The sequence below is a fragment of the Chiloscyllium plagiosum genome, chromosome 11 (assembly GCF_004010195.1).
Source record: "Chiloscyllium plagiosum isolate BGI_BamShark_2017 chromosome 11, ASM401019v2, whole genome shotgun sequence".
Classification (NCBI taxonomy): Eukaryota; Metazoa; Chordata; class Chondrichthyes; order Orectolobiformes; family Hemiscylliidae; genus Chiloscyllium; species Chiloscyllium plagiosum.
Window position 1 is genome coordinate 5,748,749 of NC_057720.1, and position 16,702 is coordinate 5,765,450.

At 44.4% G+C, this 16,702-nt stretch overlaps 1 protein-coding gene across 8 annotated transcripts in view; it reads left to right on the top strand.

Annotated features, from left to right (window-relative positions):
* The window catches only part of ttll7 (tubulin tyrosine ligase-like family, member 7), a 307,243-nt gene extending 291,443 nt beyond the window's left edge, over positions 1 to 15,800 (top strand). For all 8 annotated transcript variants that reach the window (XM_043698632.1, XM_043698631.1, XM_043698627.1 and 5 more), the window contains 2 exons: positions 384 to 557; positions 15,239 to 15,800. In XM_043698632.1, the coding sequence (XP_043554567.1) occupies positions 384 to 557; positions 15,239 to 15,359 (295 nt within the window). In that variant the 3' untranslated portion in view covers positions 15,360 to 15,800. The remainder of the gene's footprint in view (positions 1 to 383; positions 558 to 15,238) is intronic.
* Positions 15,801 to 16,702: the final 902 nt, after the last annotated feature.

Sequence of the window (16,702 nt, forward strand, 5' to 3'; positions counted from 1 at the left end):
CTGCCAGAGGAAGTGGTGGAGGCTGCTACAATTGCAACATTTAAGAGGCATTTGGATGGGTATATGAATAGGAAGGGTTTGGAGGGATATGGGCCGGGTGCTGGCAGGTGGGACTAGATTGGATTGGGATATCTGGTCGGCATGGACGAGTTGGACCAAAGGGTCTGTTTCCATGCTGTACATCTCTGTGACTCTATGACTCTATGACCCGAAACATTAACTCTGATTTCTCTCCACAGATCCTGCCAGACCTGCTGAGCGTTTCCAGCAACTTCTGTGTTTGTTAGAAACCTTAATGGTTGGGCTCTTTGATATGGTGCAGGGATGGAATACAGGAATTTTGTAGACAGTGCTGATGATGTTGTTTGTTTCCACGGCAACAGGAACTCCTGGGAAACCATGTTCAACCGAAGTGCAGAGACAGCCACCTCTCAGGAACTGCAATGCTGTCAGAGGCTGGTGCAGCTCTGCAAGGATTGTTTGCTGGTGGTTTACAGATACACAGCGGATTCCAAGGGCTCCTTATCTGGCTTCAGCCAGGAGTGGGAAGACAACAGGTGAGACAACAATGCACTCTTTCTTTCACACAGACAGAGAGAGAAAGAGAGAGAGAGAGAAGGAGAGAGGGAGAGACCATGATCAAGATAAGGTATGGATAGGGTAGACAGGGAGAAACGTTGCCTCTTGATGGAAGCATCAATGACCAGGGAACATGGATTTAAGGGAAGAGATAGGATCTTTAAGGGGGAATGTGGGAATCATGGAGTCAGAGAATCATACAGTACAGAAGAGGCCCTTCGCCTTATCAAGTCTCCCAAAAATATATAAGTCGTTCTGCTATAACATGTGTTTCCTTCGCGCACATTCATTGTAATGTGATTGACGAATTGGGGATGCTTTTCGTAAAGCGTGAACATTTAAAACATGTGTTGGCTGTAATGCGATTACATCGCTGTATCTAAAGTGCGACTTTTCTATAATTTGGGGTTGCACAAGAATGCCACCATCGCGTTATAGAAGAGCTACTGTACTCCTGCCTGCACTAAGCTCACTTTCCCACGCTGGGCCCATAGATTTGGATGTTCTGATAGTTCAAGTGCTTATCCAAGTACTCGCTGCCTGTAAGGGTGGGAGAGCCAGAAACCCTCAGAACATTGAAGTCGTATTTAGATGTGCACCTTGCAATGCTGAGGCAAGCAAGGTAATAGTGCAGGAAAATGAGGTTAGAATAGTTAGCAGTTGTTATTAACTGACACAGACTTAATGGGCTTTTTCTGTGCTGTCGACCTCCATAACCCATTACACAGGAAAGCAACAAGAGTAAAATGGAAAACAAAGTAAATCTTTGAGTAGTGTTCATGTGCTGTCAAGTTTACAATTGGCCTTTGATATTTCATTCAAGATATCGCAAACGGGAAATCAAATGGACTACACAATAGCTTAGTCACTGCCCAATAACCTCCATGGTCTAGAATCAAATCTTGCGCAGAGTTTGTGGATGCACGTCTCCTCTGTTGGTTGTCCATTTAAGAGATTGGTGAGGACAAACACTCTGTGTGGAAATTAAAATATTATGGACAAGTTTGTATATCACAATTAAATATTCAAGAAAATGGCAGTGGGTGGAAATTGCTCGTGAAGCTTTGATTGGGGCAAGTGTAAAAGATCACACATAAGAATAAAATTGGAGTTTTGTTTTCTAAAGAAAGGAAAACATGTATTTCTGTTGCCTCTCTCATAACCTCAGGATGTATGAAAGAGCTTTGATATGTCCTTTGAATCATAGAATCAAATTATCATGGAATTAAAGAATCATCCAGTACAGAAGAGGCCCTTTAGCGGCCCTTCAACCCATTACGTCTGTACCTGCACTCGTCCCACTTTCCCACATTAAGCCCACAGCCTTGAATGTTGTGACACATCCAAGTACTTTTTAAATGTTGTGAGGTACCCTCCTCGGGAGTGCTTTCCAGAACCACACCACCCTCAAATTCCCTTTAAACCTCCTGCCTTCCACTTTAAAATGATATCCTCTTGTGATTGACCCTTTAGCTAAGGGAACAGCTGCATTCTATTCACCTTCTCTGTGCCCCTCAAAATCTATCAGGTCCTCTCTTAACCTTTTCTGTTCCAAAGTATAGGCACTGTTGCATTGAAAATACCCAACAGATAATTTACAACCACAAGTCCCCATAAGCAGCAATGAGCTAAATGATGACATTATCCATTGCTCTTGTTGGTTGAGGAATCAGTATTAGCCAGGTCACTGGGAACTGCTCGCATCTGTGAATAAAGACAATACAGTTAAACGTGACATTGAAAGGGATTGAAGTATATTTGGTGCTTTGCTGCTGAATGTATCTAATTATTACAGAGCGGCCATCAACAGTGCAAATAGAATGTTAAATTAACTGATCAAAACAGCAGAGTACAGGTTGGAGGAAGCCATTGTCTAATTGAATGTTACTTTGCTTAGATCACACCTTGATTACTGTGGCCAGTTCTGGTTCTTCAGATAGGAGTGGGGCATTTCAGCCATTGTGTTGCAGGCATCATGTGATCTCACCAAACCTTTAAATCAAAGAATTAAGTTGAAAGGAACATCTGGGAGGGCTTGGCCCACTTTGAATGGAAGCAAGTGACAAGGACCAGGGGGGTACAAAGTAGCTTGCATTATAAAGCTCCTGTTTGAAGCATAATCAAGGAGATGACTGCTGGAGTCTATAGTGCCTGGTTTATTATTCCAGTATCATATCTTTGTGTCAAATCTACATTATAAGCACTCCCTTGTATTTACCACAGTGTTGGAGTGCCCTCGTTAGACCAGCTAAGCTGGATACAAATTTATGTATCCATCAGTTTAATCTCCCTGCCTCCCCCTCACATAGACCAACCTGAGCACACCATTTCTTGCACATGCACCAGCCTTGGAATGACCCATCAATTCCTCTCATTGTTCAGAGCTTGAAATATTTATTTACATATCACCTTTCTCGTTCCCAGGACAGCCCTGAGCACCCTCCCAGTTAACTACTCTTTTTGAAGAGTAGTTAGTGTTGTAACATAAATAAATCTGGTCAGCTGTTGAGTACACAGTGAAGTCTCACAAAGAGATTTGAGATGGTGGCCAACTCATCTGGAGATTTTGTGTTTTTATTATTCTTTCATTGGATATCACTCCTGGGCCAATGTTTATTACCTGTCCCTAGTTGCCCTTGAGAAGGTGGTGGTGAGCTGCCTTCTCAAACCATGATAGTCCGCATGCTGTTGGTAGACCCACGATGCCTTTAGGGAGGAATTCCAGGAATTTGATCCAGCTGCACTGAAGGAATAGTGACATCCTTCCAAGTCAGGATGGTGAGTGGCTTGGAGGAAAACTTGCATTGATTGGTGTTCCTATGTATTTGCTACCCTAGTCCTTTGAGATGGGAGTGACTGCTGGTTCAGAAGGTGGTGTCTAAGGACCCCGGGTGAATGGTACACGCTGCTGCTACTGAGTGTCAGTGGCAGAGTGTGTGAATGCTGAAGGATTTTTGGATGTTGTTAAGCTTCTTTTGCTTCAGCTATGGTTGAATTTTATATTGTTTTCCAAATAATGGCAATAGGATCAATAATAATGTGACTGCTAGTTAAAAGATATTTTATATTCATCAATTGGGGAAAGTCTGTTATTCATATAAGTAGTCATAAAGTCAGAGAGTTATACAGCATGGAAACAGACCCTTCAGTCCAACTCATCGATGCTGACTAATTTTCCCAAACTAAACTAGTCCAGTTTGCCAGAATTTAGTCCATATCCCTCCAAACCTTTCCTTTTCATGTACCTATCCAAATGTATTTTAAATGTTGTAATTGTTTCTGCAACCACCACTTCATCTAGCAGTTCATTTCACACATGAATATTCCCGATGTAAAAAAAAGTTGCCCCTTAGGTCCTTTTTAAAACTTTCTCCTCTCACCTTAAACCTGTGCCCCCTAGTTTGGAAATCTTCCACCATAGGTTTAAGGTGAGAGGGGAATGACCTAAAAAAAATCTAAGGGGCAACTTTTTCATGTTGAGGGTGGTGTGTGTATGGAATGAGCTGCCAGAGGAAGTGGTGGAGGCTGGTACAATTACAGCATTTAAAAGGCATCTGGATGGGTATATGAATAAGTCGGGTTTAGTGGGATATAGGTCAAGTGCTGGCAAATGGGACTAGGTTAGGTAAAGATATCTGATCGGCATGGACAAGTTGGACTGAAGGGTCTGTTACCATGCTGTACATCTCTATGACTCTAAAGAGATTTATGCATTTCTCCGGTTTCAGCTGTACTTACTGAGCAGATGTTTAACCGAAATACAGATGTCGCCATAGGCATCCCCCTCCCATCCCATCTTAACTTGCTGACTAGCAGCAGCGTCACTTTTCATTTATCTTTTCATGTGCCGAACCATTGGATTATCAAATTGTTTCAAATTAATGACAATCCTTTTTATAAACCAGCAGGATCTGCAGTGGGAAGCGTTTCTGCCCAGCTAATTCCTAAACGCTCAGCACAAACATAGCTGCAAATTACAAACACGGCAATTATTTATTTCCCTGGTGATTGTCAGGTGAAAAGGCTACACCATTCTTCCCAATTACCGTGTGCTGAAGGAGGACAGCTGAGGAGTGCTGGAGGATTCTTCCTAACCTCAGAGCACTTCCCTTGGAAAATGGGAGCCAGGCTGTTGATGATTGTAGAGTTATACTATTCTGTGTTTGATGATGTGAGTCTGGTACTGAATCTACGCACAATCTACTGGATTCTTTCAGCCTGGGTGTGGACTGTAAGAAAAGTAAACACAATGGTAGAATTAAAAACAGAAATGACTGGAAAAGTTCAGCAGGTCTGGCAGTATCTGTGGTTTGAAATCAGAGGGTTCTAAGTAAGGGTAACTCGACCCGAAACATTAACTCTGATTTCTCTCCACAGTTGCTGCCAGACCTGCTGAGCTTTTTCAACAATTTCTTTTTTTGTTTCTGATTTACAGCATCCACAATTCTTTCAGTTTTCTGTTGTATAAAAACAGTTATACACAGAAATTAGTGCAATCTCTGCACAGTTCTGCAAAATACCACAAAGATGTGATGATTGTAATGCCTGTATCAGCTTCAGTGACTTGCATTTCTGTAGAATATTTTATGACAATAAGATATTCCAAATCATTTTGTAGTGAATAAATCACTTCTAAAGTTTAGTCACTATGATTAAGTAGGAAACATGTCAACAATATGGCACAGCAAGATCCCATGATCTATTACAGAGGTTTAAGTTGGGGATAATAATTGGTCAGGCCTTTATTATCCTTAGTCATGGATTTTCTATTCACCCGAGATAGCATGTGGGACCTCAGTTCGGTATCACATCTATGACAATATCAAGTCACTCTCTCAGTATCCAGGACAAAGCCATTCCCTTGAATGACACCCTAAACTTTTAACCACCTTTAAACTTCAGTCCCTTCAGCACCAATGTTCATTGACAGCAATGAGTACCATTTACACACTGAGTTACTGATTCACGAAGGCTACCTAACAGCACCTTCCAATCCTGCCACCTCTTCCCCCTGGAAGGGCAAGGGCTGGAGGTGAAAGGCAATGCCCCATGTGCAAGTTCCCCTTCCCCAAAGATATCGCCGTTCCTTCAGTGTTGCTTGGTCAAAATCCTGGAACTCCCTCCCCAAGGGTATTGTGGGTCTACCTACAGCACATGGACTGCAGTGGCTAGAGAAGGAGGCTCATTTGTTTCTACAGAGCCAGTAGAGATGGTAATAAATATATTCCTAGCCTGAGATGCACACATTCTGTGAATAAATTAAAAAGGAAAGTAGGGATCATCTGCCAAGTGCATTTGTTAAAGGGGCCATTGAAATCATAACCTTCTTACAGAGAGGAAACAGCTCTAAATGGAGCCAAGGCTGGTGGTTGCTGAAGCTCATAATTCACTCAGATAGGTAGGACTCTAGGTCATGCTATAGAACAGGAAGTTCTAGGGATGCAGGTACATAATTCTTTGAAGTTTGCACCACATGTAGACAGAGTGGTTAAGAAGGTAAAAATAATGACTGCAGATGCTGGAAACCAGATTCTGGATTAGTGGTGCTGGAAGAGCACAGCAGTTCAGGCAGCATCCGAGGAGCAGTAAAATCAACGTTTCGGGCAAAAGCCCTTCATCAGGATCCACATTGATGCCCTGGGGTTGAAGTGTTCCGAGGCGGAAGATGAGGCGTTCTTCCTCCAGGTGTCGGTGGTTAAGAAGACATTTAGCATGCTGAGCTTCATTGCTCAGACCTTTTGAGTATAGGAGTTGGGACATCATGTTGAGGTTGTACAGGACACTCGTGAGACATCTTCTGGACTACTGTGCCCAGTTCTGTTCTCCCTGTTACAGGAAGGATATTAATAAACTGCAGAGGGTTCAGGAAAGCTTTCCCAGGATGTTGCCGGGAATGGAGGGTTTGAGTTATAAAGAGAGGCTGGATAGGCTGGGACTTCGTTCACTGGAGCATAGAAGGTTGAGGGGTGACCTTATGGAGGTTTATAAAATCATGAGGGGTATAGGTAAGGCGAATGGCAGGTATTTTTTCCCTGGGATGGGAGATTTTAAGGCTAGGGGGATATTTTTAAGGTGAGAGGAGAGAGATTTAAAAAAGACATAGGGACAACGTTTTTACACAGAGAGTGGTTCATGTGTGGAATGAACTGCCAGAGGAAGTAGTGGATGCGGGTACAGTTACAGTGTTTAAAAGACATTTGGATAAGTTCTTGAATAAGAAATGTTTGGAGGGATATGGACCAAATGAAAGCAGGTAGTACTAGTTTTGTTTGGGATTATGGTCAGCCTGGACTGATTAGACTGAAGTAGAAAGTGAGGTCTGCAGATGCTGGAGATCAGAGCTGAGAAGGTGTTGCTGGAACAGCGCAGCAGGTCAGGCAGCATCCAGGGAACAGGAGAATCGACGTTTCGGGCATAAGACCGAAAGGGTCTGTTTCTGTGCTGTATGACTCTGTGACTATGACTCTGTGACTATGGCATGCAATGCATTCATTGACAGCTGAGGAAGTCAAATCAACCTAACATCACTGTCCTATTTGACGGTTCCCTAATAGTGTTCCGTGTTATCTCTTTGTCCATATGCAAAACCATGAACAGAGATGTGCTGACGCCTCTGACTAATTTCCTGCATTACCACACTGAGCTGTCTGGAGGTTATGAAAGGTTCATTGGAGAAAAAGTTCTAGAGAGCAGGGCGTAGGCAAGTTAAAGGCATGGCCGCTTTTGGAGCTGTGCTAAAGGCCAGGATTATGTGAACCAGTGCACGTCTTTATATGCTTTTCCCTTCTGCAGCAATAAAAGCAACAACCAGAACATGCATTTATAAGGCCCTTAAGTGTGAAACATCCCACAGGGTTATCAGATATAATTTAACATTCATCCCATCCAGAGAAACATTGGGGCAAATGATCAAAAGCTTGTTCAGAAAGTATATTTTAAGGCAGGTTCATAGTGAGGTAAGGGAGGTGTCGGGTCTAGGAGGGGAATTTCAGAGCCTCTGGCCCAGGGAGCTGAAGATACAATGAATATTGATGGTCTAAAGATATTGGGAATTCATCTGAAATTGTTAACCAGTGAAATGCCATAGCTGTGTCCATTTGAATATTGCTGAGAAGAGAAGGATTTTGCCAAAGCTTTAATTCGCCACTCAGTGGGCAAGCACAAGAACTTGTTGGCCAGTTGGGTGGCACGATGGCTCAGTGGTTAGCACTGTTGCCTCACAGCACCAGGGATTGAGTTCGATTCCAACCTCGGGCGAGTGTCTGTGTGGAGTTTGCACATTCTCCCCGTGTCTGTGTGGGTTTGCTCTGGTTTCCTCCCACAGTCCAAAGGTGTGCAGGTCAGGGGGGATTGGTCATGCTAAGTGCTAAATTGCCCATAGTGTCCAGGGATTGTATATTAGCCAGGAGAAATGCAAGGTTAAAGGGATAGTGTACAGGGGTGAGTCTGGGTGTGATGCTCTTTGGAGAGTCATTATGAACTTGTTGGGCTGAATGGCCTGTTTTCACACTGCAGGGTTTCTAATCTGGAGTGCACTCATCCAGGCAAACGGGAGTAGATGACTTATGAAAACTGGACGGCATGGACAGATTGGGTGAAGGGTCTGTTTCCATGCTGTAGTCCTCTACGACTCTATGAGTTGCACCAAAACTCAAATTATGATAATCAATTGGGCTCATACTGTGATTCACTTATGCTCACAAGAAACATCATATATTTGTGCACAGGTAATGGCCTAGTGGTAGAGTTGCTAGATTATTAATTCAGAAACTCCACTAATGTTCTGGGGACCCAGATTCGAAATTAAATTCAGTAAAAAAAAAAATCTGGAATTAAGAGTCTAAGTTATGATGTTCTAGGGGCAGCATGGTGGCTCAGTGGTTAGCACTGCAGCCTCACAGCACCGGGGTCCCAGGTTCGATTCCAGCCTCGGGCGACTGTCTGTGTGGAGTTTGCACATTCTCCCCATGTCTGCGTGGGTTTCCTCTGGGTGTTCCAGTTTCCTCCCACAGTCCAAAGATGTGCAGGTCAGGTGAATTGGCCATGCTAAATTGCCCATAGTGCTCGGTGCATTAGTTAGAGGGAAATGGGTCTGGGTGGGTTACTCTTCAGAGGGTCGGTGTGGACTTGTTGGGCTGAAGGGCCTGTTTCCACACTGTAGGGAATCTAATCTAATATAAATGATGATCATCAATCCATTGTTGGGAAAAACCCATCAAGTTCATTAATGTCCTTCAGGGAAGGAAATCTGCCATCCTCACTGTCTGGCCTATATTTGACTCCAGACCCACAGCAATGTGGTTGATTCTCAGTTGCCCTCAGAAATGGCCTAGAAAGCCATTCAGTTGTACCAATCGCTACAAACTCTCAAAGAAATGAAACCTGATGTATCACCTGGCATTGACCCAGGCATCGAAAAATCCCTAATGACATTGTGGTCTACCTACAGCACACGGACTGTAGCGGTTCAAGAAGTCAGCTCACCACCACCTTCTCAAGGAGCAACTAGGGGTGGACAGTAAATGTTGGGCCCAGCCAGTGACGCCCACATCCCACAAATGAGTTGAAAAAAAAACACAGATCTGTTCTCTGCAGCAAAAGGAATATATTCCATATAATCAAGACTTGCCCTTTTTCTGAATTACTCAGAAGCTTAGGGAAACTGTGATCTCCTCTTGCCTCTTCCATGGCAGCACCTCAACCAATCAGAGTTGATTGGCATCCTTTTCTCCTGTTGTATAAATTGTTGTGGTCATTTGAATATTGGCATTCTTGTATCTATCCTGACGAATACAAGACAAAATGCTTTTGACAACATTACTCTCGTATGAGCCAGAATCCTTGTTTTATCAATGCACTTTTGACTCTTTTAACCTTTCCACCAGTTTTCAATAGCACTGTGTATAGTCCATATAACGTCTATGAATACTAAAGCACAAATTCTCATATAAAGGAAACATGTTTAGACATGGCTGTTATGATGTGAACTGGATTATCTTAAGTAGCTGTTAAAGCCAAGACAGCATTTAAGAGGGAATTTGATAACCACTTGAAAAGAAAAAAAATGTTAACCAGCCAGTAAATGGGATTAGAGTAGACCAGCACCATGAGGAATGAGTTCTGGGAAAGGCATACAATGGTTTGCATGTTCCCCAAATACACTGAATTTTCTAATACTGAATAGTCTTGTCAAATATTCATGACACATTCAGTCCAATTTCACTTGTGATTCATGCCAACAAAAAAATGGTGTAAATGATTGGGAATTGTGATAACAAATTGCAGCATAATTTACACCAGAGATTTGCAGCTCATCATTTATTAATTGGCTGGACGCATAGGTTTCATTGGCGAAATACATCGTCAAGAATGTCACATTTGTCTGCAGTTTTACAGAGTAGCAGATGCTGTTTAATTCATAAAACCAGACAATCTTTGCACGCAGACAACACGGGAAACGGCTTGGCACTGAGCTTAAATTTGGGATGTGTCTCTGGAGCAAGACTTTGTCCCCTCAGGGCTATCCTCTCAATTCATATGAAATAGCAGCAAAGGTAAATCATTTGGCCCTTGAAGCCTGTTTCGTAAGATTGTGGCTGATCTGTTTGTATTTTATATGTTCCTGTCAGCTCTTGGTTCTTCTGCCTGATAAGAATCTATCTACCTTGGTCTTAAAAAATATTCAATGATCTCACCTCCACCACATTCTGAGGCAGAGGTCTCACATTGCACAGCCTATTGAGAGATGAATAAATATCCCCTTTATGCTGTCTTAAAACATTGACTCTTAATTTTAAAACGGTCTCCCTTAGTTGTGGCCTCTTCTCAAGTTGACAGTGACAACCAGTTAGGATTCCTGAAGAAGGGCTTATGCCTGAAACGTCGATTCTCCTGCTCCTTTGATGCTGCCTGACCTGCTGCGCTTTTCCAGCAACACATTTTTCAGCGAGTGACAACGAGTTACCTGTCGAATGAGCAGCGCTCCAAAAGCTTGTACTTCCACATAAGCTTGTTAGACTATAGCCTGGTGTATGATTTTAAGCTTTGTCCACCCCAGTCCAACACCAGCATCTCCATATCACAGGAGAAGTAGGCCATTCAACCCATCAAGTCTGCTCCTCCATTCATGCCTGATCTGATAATCCTCAACTCCACTTTCCTGCCTTTTCCCAGTAACCCTTGGTTCCACAAATGATTTTTTAAAAAAAGTTATTCACGGGATGTGGGCATCGCAGGCTACGGTCAGCATTTATTTCTTGGGAGGGGTGGTTGTGTTAAGAGTCAACCACATTGCTGTGGGTCTGGAGTCACATGGCAGCCAGACCAGGTAAGGATGTCCTAAAGGACATTAGTGAACCAGATGGGTTTTTCCAACAATGGATTCATCGTTATCGTTAGACTCTTAATTCCAGATTTTTATCCATCTGCTATGGCAGGATTTGAACCCAGGTCTCTAGAACATTACCTGGGTCTCTGGATTAACAGTCCAGTGATAATATCACTCGACCATCACCTCAGCCTCTCGCTCTCAGCCTTGACTATGTTAAACAACCCAACCTTAACAGCACTCTATGCTTAAGAATTCCAAAGATTGACTACCCTCAGAGAAACCAGTCTTCCTCACCTCTGTTTTAAATGAGTGACCCCTCATTCTGAGATCATGCCCTCTAGTACAGGAGTCTCTCAGAAAAAGGAACAATCCTTCTGCATCTGCCCTGTCAAGTTCCTTAAGATTAATATACATTTCAATAATGTTGCCTCTCATTTTTCTAAATTCCAATAAATACATGCCCAACCTACTCACCCTCTCCTCATAAGTGGATCCCTCCATACCTGGTATGAATGGATCAGGGTGAATCTTTTCTTGCCTGTCTCCAATGCCAAGTATCTTTCCTTAGGTAATTGAGATGTGGAGGTGCCGTTGATGGGACTGGAGTTGACAAACTCCGAAGTCACGTGACACGAGGTGATGAAGGACTTCACCTAATGAATGAGCAGTGCTCCGAAAACTTGTGATTTCAAATACACCTGGTGTCATGTGACTTATGACTACTAACTGGACAAAAAATTATTCTTGGTAAATCCGGATCCAGCCTGTTAAAACGGCAGTGTTAGTGTGGAGCAAGTTGGCTTCCCTTTGATAATGGAACAGGAGAATCGACGTTTCGGGCACAAGCCCTTCTTCAGGAAACGTCGATTCTCCTGTTCCCTGGATGCTGCCTGACCTGCTGCGCTGTTCCAGCAACACATTTTCAGCTCTGATCTCCAGCATCTGCAGACCTCACTTTCTTCCCTTTGATAATGCAATTCTAGTGTGGCCACATCCTTAGTTGGTCATCATAGAACTTATAACATCTTAGACACGGCACTGATATCGTGTCAGTGGCAAAAACTCAGCAAGTCTGGCAGCATCTTGCGAGACAAACCAGAGTTAACATTTCGGGTCCAGTGACTCTTCCTCAGAACTGAGAGATGTCATTCAGTCTATCGGCCTGTGCTGGCTGAATGTCTTCTGAAGTTGCTAACAGCAAGTTCTGTTAGAGCAGAGATCATGGAGGGAAGTCTACGAGGAAGTCTACGAGGAAGGGGAGCATGAGGGCACAGATAGACTTTTACTCATTTCCCTCTTATATTTACTGAAAATGTGTTGCTGGAACAGCGCAGCAGGTCAGGCAGCATCCAGGGAACAGGAGAATCGACGTTTCGGGCATAAGCCCTTCTTCAGGAATCGAAACGTCAATTCTCCTGTTCCCTGGATGCTGCCTGACCTGCTGCGCTGTTCCAGCAACACATTTTCAGCTCTGATCTCCAGCATCTGCAGACCTCACTTTCTCCTTTTATATTTACCTCAATATAAGTCATATTGAATCTCCTTTCCTTGAGAATATGATGTTGCTGTCAGATTTATAGACTCCAGGTGTTTCAACAACACCTCAAACTTAGTCAAATCATAGCAAAATGTCTCAAGGTCACAGAATTGTTACGGCACAGAAGGAGGCCATTCTGCCCATCGTGTATGCAATGATTCTATTACCTAGTGCCAATCTCCTTCCTTTTCCCAATATTCCTGCTCACCATTTCTACCCAAAAGAACCATCCAATGCTCCTCTTGAATGCCTCGATTGAACCTGCACCACATTTCCACGCAGTGCATTCTAAACTCATAGCCGCCCGCTGAATGAAAAGGCTATTTTTTTCCTCATATCAGCCTTGCATTCTTTTAGCACATCATGTCTTCTCCTACATTCTAAGATTTGGGATGTGACCCACCCCTCCTGATCTTTGACTGACCTTGACCTGGACTAATAGGGAGCCCTGGCTGACAGATATAAACAGGCTTTTCAGGGGTTGTGTTCATTCTGAGAGCTGCCTCTGAGGGAGGTGAATCAGTGTCAAGGACTCTCCACGTGTCAATAAAAAGTGACTTGGTGACGGGATACTGGCCTCTGTGGAGTTATTTTTAGATTGTCCCTTCACTCTGACGCTTTGAGGCAGTTCTCAAAGCAAAGAAAGTTCAATATGCGCCAAAGTGTTCCATGATAATCACAGTGGCAGTGCACAGTACACCCTCACTTTTGTCTCTGTTGAGAACAAGCTGGTCTCTGAGTTACAAAGTTGTAGATTCTGGGCAGGGTCAAGGATTTACTGCAAAATCCAAATGGATGCTTCTCATCAAAATCCTCCCGAGAGTGGTTAATTTTTCAAAATCTGGCCTCCCTGAAGTTACAGGCTGTGCCACTGGGATGGCTGGGGTCTGCACATAGCAAATTCAGTAAAGGTCCAGGGTCAGCAAGGGGAGAAATCGCAGGTGATTCAAGATGGAATGGGTGACCTGCAGAGAGGGGAGGGAAGAGGGGGTGGTCAGTGGCTGAGATGGGGGTTAGGGTATTGGGAGAAAGGGAAGTTTGTACCTCTTAGTGGTTGAATTCATGTTGGTTCCATGGGTCAGAACCACTGGCCATACCCTCCCACCCCACCCCACTCCACTCCACAACCCAAGAGTTCCACAACCCAACTCAATGGCTTTTGTTTCTCAAGGGGCAATATGTGTGATCATCTTTTCATGCTCTGCTGATTGAATACCAGTGACAGTACAGTGAGGCCCGCCCTGAATGTTCTCAGTTATAGTCTGAGCAGGATGGCTTCCCATGCTGCACTGAGTCAGCCGAAGGTAGGAATGTGGTGGGCATTCTGCTCACCTGATTAATTCATGTCCCACTGGCCCCACCTGATTAAATACTCATCCTTTCTTCACCTGGCTCCACCAAACATGTCTTGGGGAAGGACAAGGACTATCACACAAAGGGTGGTACAGCTGTGTGGAACTCCTCCAATATTTTGGGGGCGGCACGGTGGCACGGTGGTTAGCACTGCTGCCTCACAGCGCCAGAGACCCGGGTTCAATTCCCGCTTCAGGCGACTGACTGTGTGGAGTTTGCACGTTCTCCCCGTGTCTGCGTGGGTTTCCTCTGTGTGCTCCGGTTTCCTCCCACAGTCCAAAGATGTGCACGTCAGGTGAATTGGCCATACTAAATTGCCCATAGTGTTAGGTAAGGGGTAAATGTAGGGGCATGGGTGGGTTGCGCTTCGGCGGGTCGGTGTGGACTTGTTGGGCCGAAGGGCCTGTTTCCACTCTGTAATCTAATCTTAATCTCTATAAAACATGATTCGGAGATGCCGGTGTTGGACTGGGGTGTACAAAGTTAAAACTCACACAACACCAGGTGATAGTCCAACAGGTTTAATTGGAAGCACACTAGCTTTCGGAGCGACGCTCCTCCACAATCACCTGATGAAGGAGCGTCGCTCCGAAAGCTAGTGTGCTTCCAATTAAACCTGTTGGACTATAACCTGGTGTTGTGTGATTTTTAACAATATAAAATATGGCAGACTTCATTCATCATTGCTATGCCTGAGGGTGATGGATCTTTGCAGTGTCATAGGTTTGACATATGAGAAACGTTGAGGACTTTGGGTCTGTACTCGATGGAGTTTAGAAAGATGATGGGGGGATCTAATTGAAACATACAGACTACTGAATGGCCTGGACAGAGTGGACATTGGGAAGATGTTTCTATTGATAGGAGAGACTAGGACCCCAGGGCACAGACTTGGAGTAAAGGGAAGATCTTTTGGAATGGAGATAAGGAGAAACGTCTTCAGCCAGAGAGTGGTGAATCTATGGAATTTGCTGCCACAGAAGGCTGTGGGGGCCAGGTGTTTGAGTATATTTAAGACAGAGATAGACTGAGATAATTGTCAAGGAGATCAAGGGTTGTGGGGAGAAGACGGGAGAATGGGGTTGAGAAACTTATCAGCCATGATTGAATGGCAGAGCAGGCTCAATGGGTTGAATGGCCTGACTTCTGCTCCTATGTCTTAGGTCTTGTTTGGAGCCCAGTTGCATGGATGTAATTTGAATACAGGTCAGCCATAATCTCACTGGAAGTTTGAGGAGATACAAATGAATTCAGATGAGCAAATGTAGCATTGCCCACCCCTCCTCCTGGGTGAGGTTAATTTTAAGTTCCACATGAATGAGAAAGAGGGTAATTGGGGGTGGGGGGGTGCCATCACTAATGGGATGGAGGGTGTGAGAGGAAATCAGACTCGCAATATTATCTCCAATGAAATGACTCTTTCCTTGATCTCTTCCCAGGTGCCTGCCCCCTCCAGGATACCGATTGAACATGAAGACCCTCCCGGCCGGTTTCAGCCGCAGTCCCAGAGGAATGCCCCGCTCACGGAGCATGTACACCAACAGGTTCAAGCAGTGCTGAGCGCTGCTTCCTTCACCTCCCATTGTCAGAGCCACCACCACAAGCAAGCATCTCAACCCTCCTCTGACTGACAACGGGAAAGTGCCCTCCGATCCACATCGAGTGAGGCTGGGCTGGATCTTACGGTTCTCAGGATGTGGGAGGGTTGGGGAACCAGAGAAGAGAAGAGGAATGGAGATTCTGAGATAGAAACAGGAAGTGCTGAAGGTCTGGCAGCATCTGTGGAGAGAGTGGGAAAAGCAGAATTTACATCTTGAGCCCAATATGATTCTTCTTTGGTGTACGTTCAATCATCCCACAAGCCAGCCCACATGACTGGAGTGTCAGACAGTCCCAATACTAAAGGACTGATAAGGAAGGAAGTTGGGGGTAGATGATGGCCCAGTGGTATTATCGCTGGACCTGTTGATCCAAAAACCCAGGTAATGATCTGGGGACCAGGGTTTGAATCCTGCCACGGCAGATGGTGGGCTTGAATCCAATAAAAGTCTGGAATTAATGGTCTAATGATGTCCATGACTCCATTGTCAATTGTTAGAAAAGGTCCTGAAGAAGGATTATACCCGAAACATCGCCTTCTCCACCTCCTGATGCTGCCTGGCTTGCTGTTTTCCTCCAGCCTCCTGCCTGTCTACCTTGGATTCCAGTGTCTGCAGTTTTGTTGTCTCCAATTGTCAGGAAAAGCCGATCTGGTTGTTTAATATTCTTTAGCAATGTCCTCATCCTGTGAATGAATGAAAAGAAGTGATGGGGATGGAGGGGGGGATGATGGTTTGAGACAGTCCTAGCACGAAAGGACTGATAAGGAAGGATTAAGGAAGGAGGGAGGGTGAAGATCAATTGTCCATTAGGCAGCAGTGAGCTCTGTACCATGGTTACAATTAGTCACTGCCAATTGAAAGGTGTTCCCTTTGCCCCTCTCTGTCCCACCTGCTTTCTGACTGCAGCCTCAAAAAAGTGAAGTCAAACCCACTGCCACAAAAAACACCAATGAACAGCAGATGCTTGAAATCTAAAATGAAACTGGAAACACACGGCAAGTCTGGTAGCATTGGTGAGAAAGTGTTTTGAGTATGAAGGGTCACTGGACTCAAACTGTTAACAACCGTGAAGCAATTGGCTCCTTCACCAGCCTGGGAACTCGTCGATTGGTGTGTTTCAAATCAACAGGAGAGTTTCCAATTTTCCTGTCGCCTCACCTTCTGTAATATCAGAGATGCGCACCATCATATTGCCTTGGTCAACCCATGCCATTATGTGATATTTATCTCTCAGAGGAAGGGGTGAGAAGGGTGGGCATGGCTGGCCTGCCTGATATACAGCCGTATAATCCAGCCCATTCT